Genomic DNA, 24995 nt, shown 5'->3' with positions numbered 1-24995 from the left:
TTTAGTTTTTTTTTTCTAGTTTTTGAAATATCTGTCACTTTCAAAAACATGCAGCATCGGTACGAAATAGAATACACAAGGATGAGAAGAAAAAAAATCGCCGCCTCCCGCCTGTTTATTTCCATCCTGCGGAGAGCGGTTGCTATAGCAAGAACCTCCTGGTGGATGCGGAATCCTGAACAGACAACTCGAAAGAATAATTCTCCAAATTAGAACTTCACAAAAACTTTTTTTTTTTTTTTCCGGGAGCGGTAAGCCTGTCTCCCAGGGCGATTAGCGGTTTCATTCCTTTCTCAGCAGTTGGGTAATGATTACGGCTCCAGATGCTGCCGGAGTGATAAAGAGATTGATTAATTTTACTTGAAAGGGCATATGTTCAAAGAGAATCCAATCGGAACACAGAGAAGGAGCATTTGACATCTTGCAAGTCAGACTACCAGGACTTAGTGTCGAGCAAACAAGAGTTATGTATCTTGTCTGTTTAGCGCACGGGGAATCAGATTTGTTATGCAGCCGTTTAATACCGGGATTGAGCTGCGGCGGCAGCGGCGAGAGGAAGCGCTGGGAATCGCGAGAACGCACAGTCAACCCAATATGTGTTTTAGAGATTAATGCACAGTACAGATAATCTGCGCGGCGGCTCAGTCTCCTGAGCTCCGAATTTGTGCTATTTATATTTTTTCCTAAATTTAACCTTTTTGATTCCCATTTGGCCTCTATTTTTGGAAATGTTTCCCAATTCAAATAATTTGATCAAAAATAATTGTAGCGTCTGGGGCCGTGGAGTCGGGAGGCGAAGCCATTGACGCCAACTGGATGCCCAGGAGAGGTGAGGCGAGGTACCGTATAACTGGTTCACTAAGAGACCCCAGAATACAATCGTGTTTTGTTAGAGGAGAATCCCAAAAATTTTAATTTTTGATCAGACCGCTTCGCTCATCTACAGTCATGGGTCCACTTTTCTTTCTTTTGTGTATGATATGGGCCATATTATTGTCCCATATCCAACTCGTGGGGGTTAGAGTGGTGTCAACTTTTACAGAAAACCATCATGGAATTCTTTAATAATAATATAGTAAATTTTATTTATATAGCGGCAACATATTCTGCAGCGCTGTACAATTTGTAGGGATCAAATACAGACAGAAAGATACATTACAAAGAAAGTCATTTCACACAATGGGACTGAGGGCCCTGCTCGCAAGAGCTTACAATCTATGAGGTAGAGGGGGTGACACGAGGTAGCAGGGGCGGCATTGCTTATACAGGGGTCAGACAATGTTGTAATAGAGGTGACTGTCATTACACAAACATAAAACTTTATGAGCCGTCACCAGTCGTGTCCTGTAACCTGTGGATGGAGCTTGGACCTATAGAGTTAGCCTGAGATGGCATCATATCATGTGGGGTAATGTGGGAGCGGGGACAGAGGAGGGTTAGATTTTGGGGATTCTAATTATAGTACGGAAGGGTTTACATTAGAACATGTGATAGGCCTGTCTGATAAGATGTGTCTTTAGTTTGTGCTTAGAGCTGTAGAAATTGGGAGTTAATCTGATTGTCCGGGGTAGAGCATTCCAGAGAAGTGGTGCAGCTCGGGAGAAGTCTTGTATACGAGCGGGGGAGGTTCTGATAATAGAGGATGTAAGTGTTAGGTCATTGAGTGAGCGGAGAACACGGGTTGGGCGGTAGACAGAGATGAGGGAGGAAATGTAGGGAGGTGCGGCATTATGGAGAGCCTTGTGGGGGAGGGGGAGAACTTTATATTTTATTCTATAATGAATAGGCAGCCAATGTAACGACTGGCACAGACCAGAGGCATCGCTGTAGCGTCTAGCCTGATAGATGAGCCTGGCCGCTGCATTCAGAATAGATTGTAGAGGGGTGAGTTTAGTGAGGGGAAGACCGATTAGTAAGGAGTTACAGTAGTCAAGGCGAGAATGAATCAGAGAGACAATAAGTGTCTTTAGTGTATCTCTGGTAAGGAAAGGGCGTATTCTGGAGATGTTTTTGAGGTGGAGGTGACATGAACGAGCGAGTGATTCAATATGAGATAATTTGAGATAAAAGACCTACAAATGTTGCAATTTATCGGAGGTTTAGCTCATGCGGTTCCAATGGCCCCAACCTCAGGAAGCTTTTTGAATGATTCAAAAATTGGGGTAACAAGAGAAAATACCATAAAATATTGCAAGAATGATAAAATATCCATTAATCACCTGATAAATCCCTTGCTAGTCCAGCACCACTGCTCCAGGGTTCTCCATTGGCCTGTGCCATCCCCGACCATCTATGTACAGCTAGATTTTGTGCCATTGACGTTTCGCTGGTTAGGTCTAGAATGGGCCCAAGCAGCGGGATGTCCAGAGCTGCGGACTCCGCGGCTAAGTTATTTTTTCAGTCTCCTGCTTTGATCTCGGTCTCCCATTGAAAACAAAGAGCGGCCAAATCAAGGAGGAAATTTTAAGGCAGAATCGACTACAAAATTAGCACAAAATTCCACCCCATGGTGCTATGGGTGGTTGCTCACAGTCACGTGAACCCAAAATATCACCCATAAAAACACTAAAACATGGGGTGTTAAGAGAATTTATATCTTTGGATTTGCAATAGGACTGATCAACACAGAGTCATGACTGTAATATTACAAGATGGTTGTGATTTTTAAATATTTTTTGAAAACAATTTTTAGCTTCTCGGTGACTCATAAAAATTATCATTCAACGCGCCATCCACATGTTAACATCAGCTCTAATGAATGGAAGGTAATGAACCATTATTTATCCTCTAATGGACTCTTACCATATTGAACCTGAGATGATAAAAATAGACTCCATATTGCCGGAGTCTGTTCGGCTCCCCCTCGGCCGCTGAGTCCTGGTCTCTGGACACCGCATTCTAATAGTCAAGTAATGAAATCGTTATCACATTTCCAATATCTCTGCTGGAAGGATCCAGGACCGCAAACCTCCTGCGAGCTCTGATCAGAAAAGAGGCGAGGAGACGGCGAGATCAATCAGAACAATTAATGGTTGGAGATGATTTCTGATTACATCGGGGATAAGTGATGAACCCGCAGGAAACAGGAAAGGAATCTGCGAAATCCACGTCCAACAATACAATATCTCCAAATGTTAAAGGATAGTCCAAGAACAAAAAAAAAACAATCAAAAATAGTAAAACAATGATGTACATGGATGGAGTATTATAATAGTTATATTCTTGTACATAGGAGGTAGTATTATAGTAGTTATATTCTTGTACATAGGAGTAGTATTATAGTAGTTATATTCTTGTACATAGGAGTAGTATTATAGTAGTTATATTCTTGTACATAGGAGTAGTATTATAGTAGTTATATTCTTGTACATAGGAGCAGTATTATAGTAGTTATATTCTTGTACATAGGAGCAGTATTATAGTAGTTATATTCTTGTACATAGGAGTAGTATTATAGTAGTTATATTCTTGTACATAGGAGGTAGTATTATAGTAGTTATATTCTTGTACATAGGAGTAGTATTATAGTAGTTATATTCTTGTACATAGGAGTAGTATTATAGTAGTTATATTCTTGTACATAGGAGTAGTATTATAGTAGTTATATTCTTGTACATAGGAGTAGTATTATAGTAGTTATATTCTTGTACATAGGAGTAGTATTATAGTAGTTATATTCTTGTACATAGGAGTAGTATTATAGTAGTTATATTCTTGTACATAGGAGTAGTATTATAGTAGTTATATTCTTGTACATAGGAGTAGTATTATAGTAGTTATATTCTTGTACATAGGAGTAGTATTATAGTAGTTATATTCTTGTACATAGGAGCAGTATTATAGTAGTTATATTCTTGTACATAGGAGCAGTATTATAGTAGTTATATTCTTGTACATAGGAGTAGTATTATAGTAGTTATATTCTTGTACATAGGAGGTAGTATTATAGTAGTTATATTCTTGTACATAGGAGTAGTATTATAGTAGTTATATTCTTGTACATAGGAGTAGTATTATAGTAGTTATATTCTTGTACATAGGAGTAGTATTATAGTAGTTATATTCTTGTACATAGGAGTAGTATTATAGTAGTTATATTCTTGTACATAGGAGTAGTATTATAGTAGTTATATTCTTGTACATAGGAGTAGTATTATAGTAGTTATATTCTTGTACATAGGAGTAGTATTATAGTAGTTATATTCTTGTATATAGGAGTAGTATTATAGTAGTTATATTCTTGTACATAGGTGTAGTATTATAGTAGTTATATTCTTGTACATAGGAGCAGTATTATAGTAGTTACATTCTTGTACATAGGAGCAGTATTATAGTAGTTATATTCTTGTACATAGGAGTAGTATTATAGTAGTTATATTCTTGTATATAGGAGTAGTATTATAGTAGTTATATTCTTGTACATAGGAGCAGTATTATAGTAGTTATATTCTTGTACATAGGAGCAGTATTATAGTAGTTATATTCTTGTACATAGGAGTAGTATTATAGTAGTTATATTCTTGTATATAGGAGTAGTATTATAGTAGTTATATTCTTGTACATAGGAGTAGTATTATAGTAGTTATATTCTTGTACATAGGAGTAGTATTATAGTAGTTATATTCTTGTACATAGGAGTAGTATTATAGTAGTTATATTCCTGTACATAGGAGTAGTATTATAGTAGTTATATTCTTGTACATAGGAGCAGTATTATAGTAGTTATATTCTTGTACATAGGGGGCAGTATTATAGTAGTTATATTCTTGTACATAGGAGCAGTATTATAGTAGTTATATTCTTGTACATAGGAGCAGTATTATAGTAGTTATATTCTTGTACATAGGAGTAGTATTATAGTAGTTATATTCTTGTACATAGGGGGCAGTATTATAGTAGTTATATTCTTGTACATGGGAGCAGTATTATAGTAGTTATATTCCTGTATATAGGAGTAGTATTATAGTAGTTATATTCTTGTACATAGGAGCAGTATTATAGTAGTTATATTCTTGTACATAGGGGGCAGTGTTATAGTAGTTATATTCTTGTACATAGGAGTAGTATTATAGTAGTTATATTCTTGTACATAGGAGTAGTATTATAGTAGTTATATTCTTGTACATAGGGGGCAGTATTATAGTAGTTATATTCTTGTACATAGGAGTAGTATTATAGTAGTTATATTTTTGTACATAGGAGTAGTATTATAGTAGTTCTATTCTTGTACATAGGGGCAGTATTATAGTAGTTATATTCTTGTACATAGGAGGTAGTATTATAGTAGTTATATTCTTGTACATAGGAGGTAGTATTATAGTAGTTATATTCTTGTACATAGGAGTAGTATTATAGTAGTTATATTCCTGTACATAGGAGTAGTATTATAGTAGTTATATTCTTGTACATAGGAGGTAGTATTATAGTAGTTATATTCTTGTACATAGGAGTAGTATTATAGTAGTTATATTCTTGTACATAGGTGCAGTATTATAGTAGTTATATTCTTGTACATAGGAGGTAGTATTATAGTAGTTATATTCTTGTACATAGTAGTATTATAGTAGTTATATTCTTGTACATAGGAGTAGTATTATAGTAGTTCTATTCTTGTACATAGGGGCAGTATTATAGTAGTTATATTCTTGTACATAGGAGTAGTATTATAGTAGTTATATTCTTGTACATAGGAGCAGTATTATAGTAGTTATATTCTTGTACATAGGAGTAGTATTATAGTAGTTATATTCTTGTACATAGGAGTAGTATTATAGTAGTTATATTCTTGTACATAGGAGTAGTATTATAGTAGTTATATTCTTGTACATAGGAGGTAGTATTATAGTAATTATATTCTTGTACATAGGAGTAGTATTATAGTAGTTATATTCTTGTACATAGGAGCAGTATTATAGTAGTTATATTCTTGTACATAGGAGCAGTATTATAGTAGTTATATTCTTGTACATAGGAGTAGTATTATAGTAGTTATATTCTTGTATATAGGAGTAGTATTATAGTAGTTATATTCTTGTACATAGGAGTAGTATTATAGTAGTTATATTCTTGTACATAGGAGTAGTATTATAGTAGTTATATTCTTGTACATAGGAGCAGTATTATAGTAGTTATATTCTTGTACATAGGAGCAGTATTATAGTAGTTATATTCTTGTACATAAGAGCAGTATTATAGTAGTTATATTCTTGTACATAGGAGCAGTATTATAGTAGTTATATTCTTGTACATAGGAGTAGTATTATAGTAGTTATATTCTTGTACATAGGAGCAGTATTATAGTAGTTATATTCTTGTACATAGGAGTAGTATTATATTAGTTATATTCTTGTACGTAGTAACAGTATTATAAGGTGTGGTATTATAGTAGTGATATATACTACAGGGGGGCAGTATTATAGTAGTTATATTGTTATATTCATACTGGTATCTCCCTTTGCTTTTCTTATATTGAACCAGAAAGAAATCTTTTCACTTCTTATTCCATAGACTTTGCCCCTGGATTTTTTACTGTACTTTCATATTCTTTGTAACTTTTTTCTTATTTCATGGAGTTTGAGGATTTCTGGCAATTCACCATCAGCCACACATCACTTCAGAGACACAAAAAGTCATTTATTGCTATTCAGTCCTTCAGTCTTTGAAGAAATCTTGAAATATAATCATTTTTTTTCCTACATAATATATAAACCCAGAGGAACGGGAGAACATGTTTGAGAATCTTTTCATGTGGGCCGAGCTTCAGTTTCTGAGCATTATTTGGGATTTTAGTTTTTTTCGGTGATGATCACATCTCTGCTGGGAGTTACTGTACAGTCTTCTTTGTCAGTGTAATGGGAAAGGCGAACCGAATAGATTCAGTGTAACCATCGCCTTGTAAACTGTAAGCTCCTGGGACCAGTAAACCAAAACAATACTTTGTATTTCTAAAGAGCTCCTGTCGCTGGGAATTAACATTTTAATAGAGCAGTAAAAATTCTCACATTTCATGCTGTTCCTAAATTCATCACGTTTTTTTGCCTTTTCTATGATAATGGAGTATAATGCAAATGAAACTGCGGAGACGTATCCTGTAACCTCGGAGAAATAGACCCTTTAAGATGGCCCTCCTGCAACTTAAAGGGAAAGTGTCACTAGGAAATGATCTATTGTTTAATTCGTTCTTTATATTCAACATATTTTTAATGACTTTTTACATGTTATCATATAAATCTTGCAATTCCAACTCTTGCCACAACGCCTAAAATTGGTTTGTGACTTCATGTTCGCTGGAGATGGACCATTGGCCATAGAGCAGGCCCTATTGACCTGTGCAGAGAAGGGAGTAGACAAGATGTAACATCCCCTATTATGACTGGTAGACTGTATCTTATCTGCACACACATGGTCGCTGTGATCATCAGTGTGCTGTAAGTGAGGGGACTGCTGCAAAGTAACAGGAATTGTCATTGTATTTTTTCTTGTAGTCATCATAGTCAGAACTGCAAGATTTTTAGGAATTTTTAAAGATGAAACATTGTAATATTCTTTCAAAATATTTGAACATAAAACTTGATTTAAAAAATACATTGATGGGCAAAAGGGTAACAATGTTTAGACCTTGTGACTTTCAGGCTACAGATCTCACCAACCACTAAATCCCGTTTATATTTTATAGACCATCCTCTTGGCCATCTCATACAGAAATGTAACTTGCAACTATGTAGCTTCTAATCCGTTCTGCAGATTCTCGTCATGTAACTGCATTGTTACTGTTTTGCTCCTAAAAATCAAAATTTTTATTAGTACTTGGTAAATCCACCTTTGGCATTCACCACTGTCTGAATCCTGAGTGATAGGGAATGTCAGAACAGAATGTAATTTGTATTATACGAGAAGAAACAGTAACAATGCAGTCACATGACAAGAATCTGCAGAACTGATCACATACTAAGTAGTTACAAGTTACATTTATGTATGAGATAGCCAAGAGGATTGTCTGTAAAATGATGGGAGTCTCAGGCCTCGTTCACGTCTGCGTTAGTATTCTGTTCGAGCAGTTTGCATGGGGACTACCCGAACGCATTTACAAGCGCTGTGCACTGAAAGCACATGGACCCCATAGACTATAATGGGGTCCGTGTGCTTGCTGCCAGTTCTCTGAAGGGAACATGCGGACAGGAAAGTAGTTCACCATCTACTTTCCTGTCCACGTGATTCGTGCAGGCAACGCGCGGCAAGCACACAGACCACATTATAGTCTATGGGGTCTGTGTGCTTTTACTGCACAGCGCTTGCCAGTGTGTTCGATAGTCCATTCCCCGTGCTGATTCCCTGAATGGATTACCAAATACAGATGTGAACCAAGGTTCACATTCCAAGCTGTAGTAGTTGGTGAGATCTGGAGCCTGAAAGTCACAAATTCTAAACATTGTTACCCTTTTGCTTGTCATTGTATATAATGTGACGTCTCCCATTTGCTCAGGTGTGGGTCCCTGGCTGTGCGTGACACCTGCTCCTAATGTCCTGGGTCGGCAACCCACCGATCTCCTGCGCTTAACCCCTTAGAGGCTGCAATCAATAATGTAAGAGGATTTGGAGGCAGGGGGCTCTCTGGAGACATTGGCATGGCCTAATAGAATATATGTTAGAAATTGACAGGCATTTTATTGTATTGCCCTACATAGATAGTGAAATGCATTATTAAAGCGACCAGAAGATCACAGATTACAGTCTCCTAGGGGGACTTGGGGTTACCAGAGAAGGACAGTAGGGGGCGTCATGGCGGCCATATTAGTTGTTAAGAAGCATTTCCCAAAAACACCTGACAAAGAACTTTCTACATGTCAAAAGGGTTAAAGAATTATTTTTACTTGTATTTTCTGTGGATTTTAGAAGGAAACGTCAAGTGGATGAATATAATGTTCAGAAAGTCTAAAATGGCTCTTGCAGTAAGTTGTGCTTTGCTGCTGTGATCCCGCAGCTGGGGAGGGCCCGATCTGCAGACTTGTACAAAGACGGATATACTGGGCCCTACTCCATAGTTATCTATAGTGCGGCAATTGCACTTCACTCTGCTAAAGAGCTCTCCAGGGCTGATTTATAAGAGCTCTCCCCTCCGCATACATCCAAATTAAATGTGAGAACCTCTGACTAAAAAGCAATTGCTCCGAGGCCATGATTCAAAAGGATAAAAAAAAATCAATTTTCGTTTCATTTAAAAGGAAAGAAAGTTTAGATCCACAATTGCCTCCCATCTAATACTGAAATCATTGATCGGGCTGCTTTACATTGTAAATAAACTCATTCCTTACATTGGAGGCAATGCATCAAAAGAAATGCAAGGGAGAAGTCACACAAAGAAGCCAAACCCGTCATCTATCTGTGGTATCCCTCATCTAGTAGTCTATAGCATGGCACTAATGTTGTCACATCTCACTCTTCAAGATAATAACTATAAGAATACTGCATTATGTATACAAATATATTTAATATAATACTGCCATCTATGTACAAGAATATAACTACTATAATACTACTCCTATGTACAAGAATATAACTACTATAATACTACTCCTATGTACAATAATATAACTACTATAATACTACCTCCTATGTACAAGAATATAATTACTATAATACTACCTCCTATGTACAAGAATATAACTACTATAATACTACTCCTATGTACAAGAATATAACTACTATAATACTACTCCTATGTACAAGAATATAACTACTATAATACTACCTCCTATGTACAAGAATATAACTACTATAATACTACTCCTATGTACAAGAATATAACTACTATAATACTATCTCCTATGTACAAGAATATAACAACTATAATACTGCTCCTGTGTACAAGAATATAACTACTATAATACTACTCCTATGTACAAGAATATAACTACTATAATACTACTCCTATGTACAAGAATATAACTACTATAATACTACTCCTATGTACAAGAATATAACTACTATAATACTACTCCTATGTACAAGAATATAACTACTATAATACTACTCCTATGTACAAGAATATAACTACTATAATACTGCTCCTATGTACAAGAATATAACTACTATAATACTACTCCTATGTACAAGAATATAACTACTATAATACTGCTCCTATGTACAAGAATATAACTACTATAATACTACTCCTATGTACAAGAATATAACTACTATAATAATGCTCCTGTGTACAAGAATATAACTACTATAATACTACTCCCTATGTACAAGAATATAACTACTATAATACTATCTCCTATGTACAAGAATATAACTACTATAATATTACTCCTATGTACAAGAATATAACTACTATAATACTGCTCCTATGTACAAGAATATAACTGATATAATACTACCTCCTATATACAAGAATATAACTACTATAATACTGCTCCTATGTACAAGAATATAACTACTATAATACTACTCCTATGTACAAGAATATAACTACTATAATACTACTCCTATGTACAAGAATATAACTACTATAATACTGCTCCTATGTAGAAGAATATAACTACTATAATACTACTCCTATGTACAAGAATATAACTACTATAATACTCCTCCTATGTACAAGAATATAACTACTATAATACTACCTCCTATGTACAAGAATTTAACTACTATAATAAGAATATGATATATATTACAGTATGAAGGTATATCATCTAGGTAATAATATAATACTGTGATATCCTGAGAAGTTTTCTTACGTTATTATATCCTCTCTTTTATATACTTTATAGCTATAATGTGACACAGGATTTTCCAGACTCTGTAGAAGAATTGCCGCAGTTTCTCTGCTTTGTGTTGATTTCATCTCGAGTCACTTACATCGTCCACTTGGCTTCCCATCTGTTCATTGTGAAGCTGCCAGGTATTACCAGCTGAGCACATTGTTACCCATGAGGCACCACTAAGTCAATTGGACAGTAACCGTTGAAGTGCTGACACAGACATCATTTGGCGGCATAGCTTTCTCCCAGAGACATCTACTGGCATTTGATAAGTGAGAAATTGATCGTCAAAATATAATTTAAAAAGTAATTCCACTAAAACACAGACCTGCCCCTTGGACGCCTTTCCCTTTTTGGCAATGCCGACATTACATGCACCATGCTCAGATTCAGAAATGGAAACTATTACTATGGGAGTCTATGGAAATCCTATCGTTTTACTGCAGTCTATTAAGATATCCAACATTAAGAAATTAAATTTCCCTACAGCGTCCCCACAGGCTAGTTTAGTCATTACACAAGTTACATCAAAATCATTAAAATGAAGGTTGTAAAAGTGAATTTAACTAACTGTTTTGGGGTCCAAAATTGCATGTTGTGCCATTTTATAGTATATGATATCAGTTTGAGCACCAGAATTGGTGGAGGTGGTGAAAGGACCTCTTTTAGCTGCTCGGCTCCACCTAGTGGCGACTAAAAGCAGGCAGAATTTTAGCATTTAACATATTATTAAAGGGAAGGAGAGGATTTGGAGCATCATATCAGAAAATCTCTGCTCTTTGATGTCTGCAGTTCCAGACATCTGTAGGATTTCCTTAAACCCGGTGGATCTAGGTGATGTGGTACGGACTATTTTGCACTCGTCTAACACAAAATGTTATTTACCCGGTCTGTTCAGTGCATGTCGAGCGCTCACACGTTCCGATCCAGGATCTAGGACAGCCTGTCTAAAATAATTATAATTACGACCATTTTTTCTCTTGCAAATCTTCTAAAAAATAAAGAAGCCTGATAAAAACAGGGATCTTTGGTGACAGCAAAAATATAAGAAAATACAGAAACCAGATGCAAAAATCTGATGCAATTTTGATTTTTGATGATTTATTTTGCAGCCTAAGTTTTTGAAACTTTGAAGCTAAACAGTCAGCGTTCTGAGTCTGTGCGGTCTTCAGGGCAGAAACTCATCCAAAATTCAGTTTGCAATACTGCCCTAGACCTATTCAGACCAAGACATTGGGCTTTGTGGGCGCCCCCTGGCGTCCAACGCCCAGTGCACAAACTATGTCAGACTTTGCTATCCTAGTCCTGTTTCTAAATAGCCTGGCATAGTCTTGGATGGTCACTGGCACCCCGAGCACCTATCACCTCTATATCCCAGACAGAATCAATTTATTCAGGACTTCCTCAGAAGAATGATGTCCCTCACTTAGGGTGTCTGAATATTCTTCAGTAGTTGAAATTGAAGTTCTTAAAGTGGTATCAGGATAAGAAAACAAGTCTACTTTCTCCCAGAAACAGTGCTACACCATGCCTTTCCTCCATCTTGTATGATGCATAAGGCAGCCAGGAAGTATGTGCACAACCTATGGCTAATCTGTATCTGGCCAGTCCATTGTAGTCCCAGTTTATTTAAAGCACCCTCCCTCAATGGAAGTTGTCAGAGAAATAAGGTATCTTGAGTTTCCCTGAAGATGTTTTTGACTAGTTAGTTTGTCTGCTTATTTTCTGATTTCTACCTGTTTACCTGTATCTGAACCTATTCTTATTCTTCCTGCCCTGACTCTGCCTGTTTACTTGTACCTGACCTTATTCTTCCTGCCCTGACCTCTGCCTGTTTATCTGTATCTGAAACTATTATTCCTCTCCTGACCTCTGCTGGTTTTTACCTGTACCTGAACTTATTCTTCCTGTCCTGAACTTTACCTGTTTACTTGTATCTGAACCTATTCTTCATGCCCTAACCTCTGCTTGTTTACCTGTATCTGAACCTACTCTTCCTGTCCTGACCTCTGCCTGTTTACTTGTATCTGAACCTATTCTTCCTGCCCTGACCTCTGCCTGTTTAACTGTATCTGAACCTATTCTTCCTGCCCTAACCTCTGCTTGTTTACCTGTATCTGAACCTACTCTTCTTGTCCTGACCTCTGCCTGTTTATCTGTATCTGAACCTATTCTTCCTGCCCTAACCTCTGCTTGTTTACCTGTATCTGAACCTACTCTTCTTGTCCTGACCTCTGCCTGTTTATCTGTATCTGAACCTATTCTTTCTGTCCTGACCTCTGCCTGTTTACCTGTATCTGAACCTACTCTTCCTGCCCTGACCTCTGCCTGCTTACCTATATCTGAACCTATTCTTCCTGTCCTGACCTCTGCCTGTTTACCTGTATCTGAACCTATTCTTTCTGTCCTGACCTCTGCCTGTTTACCTGTATCTGAACCTATTCTTTCTGTCCTGACCTCTGCCTGTTTACCTGTATCTGAACCTATTCTTTCTGTCCTGACCTCTGCCTGCTTACCTATATCTGAACCTATTCTTTCTGTCCTGACCTCTGCCTGCTTACCTATATCTGAACCTATTCTTCCTGTCCTGACCTCTGCCTGCTTACCTATATCTGAACCTATTCTTTCTGTCCTGACCTCTGCCTGCTTACCTATATCTGAACCTATTCTTTCTGTCCTGACCTCTGCCTGCTTACCTATATCTGAACCTATTCTTTCTGTCCTGACCTCTGCCTGCTTACCTATATCTGAACCTATTCTTTCTGTCCTGACCTCTGCCTGCTTACCTATATCTGAACCTATTCTTTCTGTCCTGACCTCTGCCTGCTTACCTATATCTGAACCTATTCTTTCTGTCCTGACCTCTGCCTGCTTACCTATATCTGAACCTATTCTTTCTGTCCTGACCTCTGCCTGCTTACCTATATCTGAACCTATTCTTTCTGTCCTGACCTCTGCCTGCTTACCTATATCTGAACCTATTCTTTCTGTCCTGACCTCTGCCTGCTTACCTATATCTGAACCTACTCTTCCTGCCTTGACCTCTGCCTGTTTACCTGTATCTGAACCTATTCTTCCTGCCCTGACCTCTGCCACTTGTACGACTACAGAAGAATATCCTACACCAATATCTCTTCACCCTCCAGGTCATCCATAACTGAATAACACTACTCCTAGAACTGGTTCTATGCAGAAAAGACCATATTCCCGTATGTGGGGTTTACGAGTGAAGGCCAGGAGATCGCTCTGGAGTAGCTGTAAACCAAACCACTTTGGCGACACAATAGGTTCATGCCCAATGCGTTATAGATCAGCTTCCCAAATTAACCAATCAGGATCCAGTTCTCCAGAAACTCACCTAATTGGTTGCTATGAGCAACAGTTTCCTCTTTTTTTTGTTACATTCTTAGTAAATCTCATCACAGACTCTGCGACTCGCTACAATGTATAATATCACAGTCTGATAGCAAATAACCTCTCCGGCTCTTGATCTTTACGTCATACATTGACGGATCGCTCTTCCGCGCCAGCAGCGGTGAACTTTTCCGTATGTACTATGTATCCAGACAGTATTTTTAACTAACATTTATTACACACGGCACTCAGTGTTAGGAAAACAGTGCTCTTAAGCAGATGGATACGGCGCTATAACAGCCAGGAGCAGATGGGCTTATTAGGATTTAATAGAAAAAGTTGCAGAGAAGAAATGTATGAGGAACAGATCGAGTTTCCAAGAAAAAATAGTAATCATGGAGCCGGAGCCGAGTGTAATGAGTCCGGCTGGGTACAGGCTATGAGGCCGAGCTTTATGGCAACAGAAGGGCTGCAAAATCTGTTAACTCTTCTCTATGTTGTAGTCATCGAGGTTCATGGGAAGGAAATTTTATAATGTAGAGTATTGGACAGGTCCATAGAGAAGTTCTTAGCTTCTTAAAGGGGTTGCAATATAATGGCTCGTTATCTATTCATCAAATAGGTAATAAAGATCTGATGACCTGGAGCCCCACCATTGGGATCACCACTACTCATTAAACCTATGGCTGTCCAAGAGATTCCTGTAGGGCTACTGAAAACAATGGATGTGGGTCCTCACCTGCTCTCCTCTGCTTTTGCTAAGTTAAACTTTGCTGTATTTGTATGATATAGGCAGTATCATGTGGACAGAATATGTTATACTTTAGGCAATGTATGGCGGTATTATTTAGACTCCAAATGGTTTACTCTGGGCGGATTAGACAGCTTTACAAATCATGAAGAAAACGGGAGTCTAACTTTGCTTGTTACTAGAAATGTGTGAATTGGTTTGGAATAATCGAGACCCACAAATCTGTATACCGTGGGGGACTCTTCAGACTCCTGAATATAATAAGTGGAGGACCAGGGGGGCTGCGAAAACATAACAAACACTCACTTTACCCCACCTCTCCTGGGCATCATTGCAGCATCTGGCGCTTCCTCGGGGTCCTCTTCTGGCCTCGGGATCACTACAGAGCTCTCATATTTGTCCACAGTGGACACATGGGGCGCGCCAAGATCATGATGCTTACTTTAAATTCTGACGTCACCCAGGAGGACAGAAGAGGACCCTGATGGAGACTGGACACCATGAGGATGCCCAGGAGAGGTGAGTGAAGAAGAGTGTAACTGCATATGTTGCGGCATCTTCCCTGGACCCCCCAGTTATTGTATCTGAAGAGACCCCAGACTATAATAGTTCTACTTCCAGTTTGAGACAAACTTATTTGAGCCGAAACAAATTTTTTGACTGGACCAACTCAACAACTCTTCATCCATCTCCACTTGTTATGGAGGCCAACAACTAACGTTTTCATGTGGATGGTCACCCAGCTTTCCCAAACTCCATCATGGCAATCTGACTAGTTATACAGTAATATTCCCTATCTCCATATTGATATATGATAAGGTAGATTTGATGGACTATTGGAGATCAGGGCGGTACCCGTAAGAGCGCAATGTTGGATGTCCCCCAAATTACCCGGAATACAAGTGAACTCAATGTATTATCTAGAGGTCTCGATACATTGTTTGGAGTGCACCTGGTTTTCCAGATTCTCTATCACTTTATATAATATGTATGTATTCTCATGGTTTTCTGCCCTGTTTTTTATCTTTTTACAAACTGTAACCTTGAAAAGAGCTGAAATATAGAAATATGACAAATGGCTGAGCAGAATAAAGAAAACCCTCAGAGACGACAGAATAAAACTCCCAGCAGCAAACAATGGCAGGTCGCTGACAATTAACATTTGGAATTATTCACCACGTGGTGTTCTATGATGAGACAGTTATCCTTCTATGTCCTCCATTTACATACACAGGAGTATGTATCTGTGTGTTTGTCAGAGTTGTTACTGCAGTGCAGGCTATAAACTTACATAAAGCACAACTCACGTTCCTATAGATATTTATATCAGCGGTGGCAGTAAAACATTTACATTTAATGGAGGAGAATAAAACACATTCCTATACCCTGCTGAGTAATGTATGACTTGTACAGAGGAGAGGGGAACAGAAGTAACATCTGCTCCGAACACGAATTTGTCTGACAAAAGTGCTTACCGCATTTCATCATTCAGGTTGACAATTAATAAAACCAGATGTACTGTCTATTACTGAACTATATATTGTTCTACCCATAGAGACATAAATATTATCACTATAATACTACTCCCTAGAGAAGAGCAGATAACTACTATAATACTGCTCCTATGTACAAGAATATAACTACTATAATACTGCTCCTATGTACAAGAATATAACTACTATAATACTGCTCCTATGTACAAGAATATAACTACTATAATACTACTCCTATGTACAAGAATATAACTACTATAATACTACCTCCTATGTACAAGAATATAACTACTATAATACTACTCCTATGTACAAGAATATAACTACTATAATACTGCTGCTATGTACAAGAATATAACTACTATAATACTACTCCTATGTACAAGAATATAACTACTATAATACTACTCCTATGTACAAGAGTATAACTACTATAATACTACTCCTATGTACAAGAATATAACTACTATAATACTGCTCCTATGTACAAGAATATAACTACTATAATACTGCTCCTATGTACAAGAAAATAACTACTATAATACTACTCCTATGTACAAGAATATAACTACTATAATACTGCTCCTATGTACAAGAATATAACTACTATAATACTACCTCTTATATACAAGAATATAACTACTATAATACTGCCACCTATGTACAAGAATATAACTACTATAATACTGCTCCTATGTACAAGAATATAACTACTATAATACTACTCCTATGTACAAGAATATAACTACTATAATACTACCTCTTATATACAAGAATATAACTACTATAATACTGCTCCTATGTACAAGAATATAACTACTATAATACTACTCCTATGTACAAGAATATAACTACTATAATACTACTCCTATGTACAAGAATATAACTACTATAATACTACTCCTATGTACAAGAATATAACTACTATAATACTACTCCTATATACAGTCCTATGAAAAAGTTTGGGCACCCCTATTAATCTTAATCATTTTTTGTTCTAAATATTTTGGTGTTTGCAACAGTCATTTCAGTTTGATATATCTAATAACTGATGGACACAGTAATATTTCAGGATTGAAATGAGGTTTATTGTACTAACAGAAAATGTGCAATATGCATTAAACCAAAATTTGACCGGTGCAAAAGTATGAGCACCCTTATCATTTTATTGATTTGAATTCCCCTAACTACTTTTTACTGACTTACTGAAGCACAAAATTGGTTTTGTAACCTCAGTGAGCTTTGAACTTCATAGCCAGATGTATCCAATCATAAGAAAAGGTATTTAAGGTGGCCAATTGCAAGTTGATCTCCTATTTGAATCTCCTCTGAAGAGTGGCATCATGGGCTACTCAAAACAACTCTCAAATGATCTGAAAACAAAGATTGTTCAACATAGTTGTTCAGGGGAAGGATACAAAAAGTTGTCTCAGAGATTTAACCTGTCAGTTTCCACTGTGAGGAACATAGTAAGGAAATGGAAGACCACAGGGACAGTTCTTGTTAAGCCCAGAAGTGGCAGGCCAAGAAAAATATCAGAAAGGCAGAGAAGAAGAATGGTGAGAAGAGTCAAGGACAATCCACAGACCACCTCCAAAGAGCTGCAGCATCATCTTGCTGCAGATGGTGTCACTGTGCATCGGTCAACTATACAGCGCACTTTGCACAAGGAGAAGCTGTATGGGAGAGTGATGAGAAAGAAGCCGTTTCTGCACGTACGCCACAAATAGAGTTGCCTGAGGTATGAAAAAGCACATTTGGACAAGGCAGCTTCATTTTGGAAACAAAAATTGAGTTGTTTGGTTATAAAAAAAGGCGTTATGCATGGCGTCCAAAAAGAAACAGCATTCCAAGAAAAACACATGCTACCCACTGTAAAATTTGGTGGAGGTTCCATCATGCTTTGGGGCTGTGTGGCCAATGCCGGCATCGGGAATCTTGTTAAAGTTGAGAGTCGCATGGATTCCACTCAGTATCAGCAGATTCTTGAGAATAATGTTCAAGAATCAGTGACGAAGTTGAAGTTACGCCGGGGATGGATATTTCAGCAAGACAATGATCCAAAACACCGCTCCAAATCCTCAGGCATTCATGCAGAGGAACAATTACAATGTTCTGGAATGGCCATCCCAGTCCCCAGACCTGAATATCATTGAACATCTGTGGGATGATTTGAAGCGGGCTGTCCATGCTCGGCGACCATCTAACTTAACTGAACTTGAATTGTTTGTCCAAAATACCTTTATCCAGGATCCAGGAACTGATTAAAAGCTACAGGAAGCGACTAGAGGCTGTTATCTTTGCAAAAGGAGGATCTACTAAATATTAATGTCACTTTTCTGTTGAGGTGCCCATACTTTTGCACCGGTCAAATTTTGGTTTAATGCATATTGCACATTTTCTGTTAGTACAATAAACCTCATTTCAATCCTGAAATATTACTGTGTCCATCAGTTATTAGATATATCAAACTGAAATGGCTGTTATAAACACCAAAATATTTAGAACTAAAAATGATTAAGATTAATAGGGGTGCCCAAACTTTTTCATAGGACTGTATAAGAATATAACTATTATAATACAACCTCCTATGTACAAGAATATAACTACTATAATACTGCTCCTATGTACAAGAATATAACTACTATAATACTATTCCTATGTACAAGAATATAACTACTATAATACTACCTCTTATATACAAGAATATAACTACTATAATACTGCTCCTATGTACAAGAATATAACTACTATAATACTACTCCTATGTACAAGAATATAACTACTATAATACTACCTCCTATGTACAAGAATATAACTACTATAATACTACCTCCTATGTACAAGAATATAACTACTATAATACTACCTCCTATGTACAAGAATATAACTACTATAATACTACCTCCTATGTACAAGAATATAACTACTATAATACTGCTCCTATGTACAAGAATATAACTACTATAATACTACTCCTATGTACAAGAATATAACTACTATAATACTACTCCTATGTACAAGAATATAACTACTATAATACTACTCCTATGTACAAGAATATAGCTACTATAATACTGCTCCTATGTACAAGAATATAACTACTATAATACTGCCCCCTATGTACAAGAATATAACTACTATAATACTGCTCCTATGTACAAGAATATAACTACTATAATACTGCTCCTATGTACAAGAATATAAATACTATAATACTACCTCCTATGTACAAGAATATAACTACTATAATACTACTCCTATGTACAAGAATATAACTACTATAATACTACTCCTATGTACAAGAATATAACTACTATAATACTGCTCCTATGTACAAGAATATAACTACTATAATACTGCCCCCTATGTACAAGAATATAACTACTATAATACTGCTCCTATGTACAAGAATATAACTACTATAATACTGCTCCTATGTACAAGAATATAACTACTATATATAACTACTATAATACTGCTCCTATGTACAAGAATATAACTACTATAATACTACCTCCTATGTACAAGAATATAACTACTATAATACTGCTCCTATGTACAAGAATATAACTACTATAATACTACCTCCTATGTACAAGAATATAACTACTATAATACTACTCCTATGTACAAGAATATAACTACTATAATACTGCTCCTATGTACAAGAATATAACTACTATAATACTACTCCTATGTACAAGAATATAACTACTATAATACTGCTCCTATGTATAAGAATGTAACTACTATAATACTGCTCCTATGTACAAGAATATAACTACTATAATACTACCTCCTATGTACAAGAATATAACTACTATAATACTACCTCCTATGTACAAGAATATAACTACTATAATACTACTCCTATGTACAAGAATATAACTACTATAATACTACTCCTATGTACAAGAATATAACTACTATAATACTACCTCCTATGTACAAGAATATAACTACTATAATACTGCTCCTATGTACAAGAATATAACTACTATAATACTACCTCCTATGTACAAGAATATAACTACTATAATACTACTCCTATGTACAAGAATATAACTACTATAATACTGCTTTTATGTACAAGAATATAACTACTATAATACTACTCCTATGTACAAGAATATAACTACTATAATACTACTCCTATGTACAAGAATATAACTACTATAATACTGCTCCTATGTACAAGAATATAACTACTATAATACTACCTCCTATGTACAAGAATATAACTACTATAATACTGCCTCCTATGTACAAGAATATAACTACTATAATACTGCTCCTATGTACAAGAATATAACTACTATAATACTGCTCCTATGTACAAGAATATAACTACTATAATACTACTCCTATGTACAAGAATATAACTACTAAAATACTACTCCTATGTACAAGAATATAACTGCTATAATACTGCTCCTATATACAAGAATATAACTACTATAATACTGCTCCTATGTACAAGAATATAACTACTATAATACTGCCTCCTATGTACAAGACTATAACTACTATAATACTGCTCCTATGTAAAGAATATAACTACTATAATACTACTCCTATGTACAAGAATATAACTACTATAATAATTTTCATTATGTAGAAGAAGATACAGTATTATAATACCGCCTCACTCACAGGAATATACTAAGTACTGTAATACTAGAACATGTAAACAAGACAACATTATACATTTTAGCCAAGGACACCTTTGTATCTAATAAGCTTAGTCAAGCCTGAACCCTGGTTATTTTCTGTTCCATTCTCTCTATAGTGCACGGTACTATGGTTACAATGAATACTTACTGACATAATACTTGTTTGAATTTCCAGGTACGTGGGGTCAATGTGTAGGTGAATGTGGACCTGGTGGACTACAAAGTCGCTCAGTTTGGTGTGAACATGGAGAAGGATGGGTGGCTCATATCAAGAACTGTGATCCACAGGACGAGCCTGCAAACCAAAGGAACTGCTTCAAAATCTGTAACTTTCACAGCGACCTCTTTCATTGGGAGCCGTCAGAGTGGGACACTTGCGTTCTTGTGCCCTTTGCCCACATCGAAGGTAAAACCAGAACTTTGGAGTGTATCACTGCTCAACGAGGATCGCAGCATCGAGAGGTCACCTGTCTCCACAAGATCAACAGGTCCATCGTACATTCCGAAATCTGTGAACATTTTTCACCACAACCACCAACAGAACAAGCCTGTCTGGTACCTTGTCCCCAGGATTGTATCGTTTCCGAATTCTCACCATGGTCTACCTGCAGTAAAAGCTGCGGAACCCATCTCCAGCACAGAACTCGTTCCGTCATCTCGCCAGCTTTATACGGTGGAGCAGACTGTCCGAACCTTACCGAATGGAGGTCTTGTCCATTTCTCAGCTTCTGCTCTTTTGGAGAAGAGGAACATACTTACAGTCTGAAGGTCGGACCATGGAGTGAGTGCAGGCTGCCCCATTTGAAGGAAATTAATCTGAGTGGAAGGACTATGTTGGATTTTGGGTCAGATTCCAGGGAAAGAAGTACGTTCAGGCAAGAGGGTTCTCGCTCCTATGAACGATTAGATACTTGGGATTTGGAAATTGGTTATCAGACAAGGCAGGTGCAATGTGCTCGGAGCGATGGGAAGAACGCTCTACTAAGGTAGGAATGATTATTAACAATGTACTTATACCGTATGATATTTAAAGGGATATGCTATAATATCAGCCTGGCCCCACAGATAGGTTAGGGTCACCCGAATCAAACAGTTCTTACGAATGGCTTCCTCCTTTGCTGAGATGTCCCTGAATTGTCAAAAGAACTCTTTGGAGCAATGATGGTGTCACTGCTTCTCACTTTGGAGCAATGGTAACCCTGTTTGATTCAGGTGACCCGAACCTTAACTAACTGCAAGGCTGGGGTGATATGTTGGGATCCTGATTCCCTTTATGTAAGACCTTAGCTGTTGGGATGCTTACCGGTCTTCGAAAAACAATGGTGCTAGAGGTACCAAGGATGAAAGGTTACCCATACCTGCAACTACTCACCATGGAAATAGGAAGGACTGGAAACGCAGAAGATGTTATATAATGTCACGTCAGGTGAAGATTAAAGGGATCCTATCACTCAGACATGATTTTTTTTAAGTACCACGTCGGAATAGCCTTAAGAAAGGCTATTCGTCTCCTACCTTTCGTCGTCTTCTCTGCGTCGCCGTTCGCCTACAATCCCGGTTCTTGTTGTTATGCTAATGAGCTCTCTCGCAGCACTGGAGGCGGGCTCCAGCGCTTAGACAGCACTGGGGGCGTCCCCAGTGCTGCGAGAGAACTCTCTCTGGTACCTCCTCCTCTTCTTCGGTAGCAGCGTCATCTTCAGCCTCTTCTTCCGATGGTGGCTTGTTGCCCGAGGCCTTAGAAGTAACAAGCCACCGCCGGAAGAAGAGGCTGAAGATGATGCTGCTGAAGAAGAGGAGGAGGCGCTGGAGACAGTTCTCTCGCAGCACTGGGGGTGGGCCCCAGCGCTCAGACAGCACTGTGGGTGTCCCCAATGCTGCAAGAGAACTCTCTCCAGCGCCGCCTCCTCTTCTTCAGCTGCGTCATCTTCAGCCTTTTCTTCTGGCAGTGGCTTGTTACTTCTAAGGCCTCGGGCCTTGGGCAGAGCAGACTGCGCATGCCCACAGGCCATGAGAAAATGGCTCTGCTCTGCCCAAGGCCCGAGGCTTTAAAAGTAACAAGCCACCACCGGAAGACGAGGCTGAAGATGACGCAGCTGCTAAAGAAGAGGAGGCGGCACTGGAGAAAGTTCTCTCGCAGCATTGGTGACGCCCCCAGTGCTGTCTGAGCGCTGGGGCCCACCCCCAGTGCTGCAAGAGAGCTCATTAGCATACCAACAAGAACCGGGATTGTAGGCGAACAGCGGCGCGGAGAAGACGACAAAAGGTAGTAGACGAATAGCCTTTCTTAAGGCTATTCTGACGTGGCAATTAGAAAAAAATCATGTCTGAGTGATAGGATCCCTTTAAATAATATCGAGCCAAAACCAGAAGTGGCTTCATCAGGAGGGGACAGATCAGCCCTGTATACTTCAACTCCTGATGAATCCACTTATAGTTTTGGCTCAAAAATTGCTCAAGTGATTCAAATGAAGGAGTTATAGAAAGCTTGGAGCACTTGTACGCGGCTTTAACTCCAATCTAAGAGATTTTGCCAGGAAAATAACCAGATTTATTTTTGAATTACAAAAAAGTTAAATATTTTTGCAAATATTTGCAGAGTTTTTAAGATTTTCTCCAACCATCTTAGTGGTGACAAGTGTTGTCTGGATCAGGAGTTCAGCGTCTTTATGTTTCTAGAACGAAAACATATTGTATAAATCTTTGCATTATTTGGGTAACATTTTATAGGTATATTCCAGACACGGTTTTATCAGTCCATTATACAATTTAATTTTTTGCTTTTTCTGGGCTGTGACACATAAGCAAAATATCATAAAGTCTTATTTGTGGAGAATATTTTAAGTCACTTCACTATTTTGCCACTGGGTGGAGTTTCTCTTTCTTGTGCTGCATGAATCACTTTGTGCTCTGCATTCCTCCCTTGACAGTGCACCAGGTGGTCAGGTAAGGTATTGCAAATAAAATTTAGAAATTATTTTATGTTGAACTTCAAAGTACATTATCCTTTGGTGGTTAGAAAATATTTGCAACAGTAAGTTATTTGTTTTTCCTCCATTATGGTTGTCATAATGTTATGTACAAACCTGCATTGAGGCATTGATGTGTTTTTTCATCGTAGCATCTGCACCCAGGACAACATGCCGCTACATTACCAGTCGTGTATGATGCCGAGAGACTGTGAGCTATCGGAATGGTCTGAATGGAGTGTCTGTTCTAAGACCTGTCAGTCTGAGGGGACTATTCTTGGACTGCGGAGCAGGAGGAGGAACGTCAAGCACATGGCCATTGGAGGAGGGAAACCCTGCCCGCCCCTGGAGGAGGAGGAGGCATGTGAAGCAGGAGGGCGTCAGCCGCCATGTCTTGGGTATGTCCTCTCTGATCTAAGTCCCATCAACCCCATTCTTCTAGCTGGTTTGGAGGGTTGTAGGGTTGGTCCCCTTCACTACTAGGTGGTAGGTACCTGTCATGGTCTCTTCCACTATACAGAGGAACAACAATGGGGATTTACATTTCTCTTCATTGACTTCATAAAATAAACTATTAACCCTTTTTTTCCTGAAACCATTCTTACATTGCAGCCTTTTCCCACTCTCGCCTAACACTTTTCCACAGCACGGCGGCTCCTATTACAGGCTGTGTGTGGGTATACGGATGCAGATAATGGATATACATTGCAGGCAGTTTATATATTAGCCTCGTGTCCCCGTCTTACAGATCTATTCTCTATTAACATTGCAAATCAATTTGATTGTTTACTCGCAGCCAATAATCCTGTCAGTAAGAGACTCCATAGCGAAGATTGATCAACAGGGCCCCAGCCAAGAAGACACGGAGAGACGGATATTGACATCGCACTGTACACCGCAACCAGATTAACCCAATAATACTCAGGCACAAACCCTGCAGGGAATGCCAAGGCTTTATTTCTATTTTCTGTACATGATTGTGGGGGCGG

General features: G+C 37.8%; 1 protein-coding gene across 1 annotated transcript in view; it reads left to right on the top strand.

Annotated features, from left to right (window-relative positions):
• Positions 1-24995, top strand: part of THSD7B (thrombospondin type 1 domain containing 7B) — a 315944-nt gene that overhangs the window by 78448 nt on the left and 212501 nt on the right. The window contains exons 4-5 of the mRNA XM_075284543.1: positions 21216-22026; positions 24159-24404. Of these exons, the coding sequence (XP_075140644.1) occupies positions 21216-22026; positions 24159-24404 (1057 nt within the window). The remainder of the gene's footprint in view (positions 1-21215; positions 22027-24158; positions 24405-24995) is intronic.

The sequence above is a fragment of the Leptodactylus fuscus genome, chromosome 8 (assembly GCF_031893055.1).
Source record: "Leptodactylus fuscus isolate aLepFus1 chromosome 8, aLepFus1.hap2, whole genome shotgun sequence".
Lineage (NCBI taxonomy): Eukaryota > Metazoa > Chordata > Amphibia > Anura > Leptodactylidae > Leptodactylus > Leptodactylus fuscus.
This window is presented reverse-complemented; position numbering and strand designations above follow the sequence as displayed.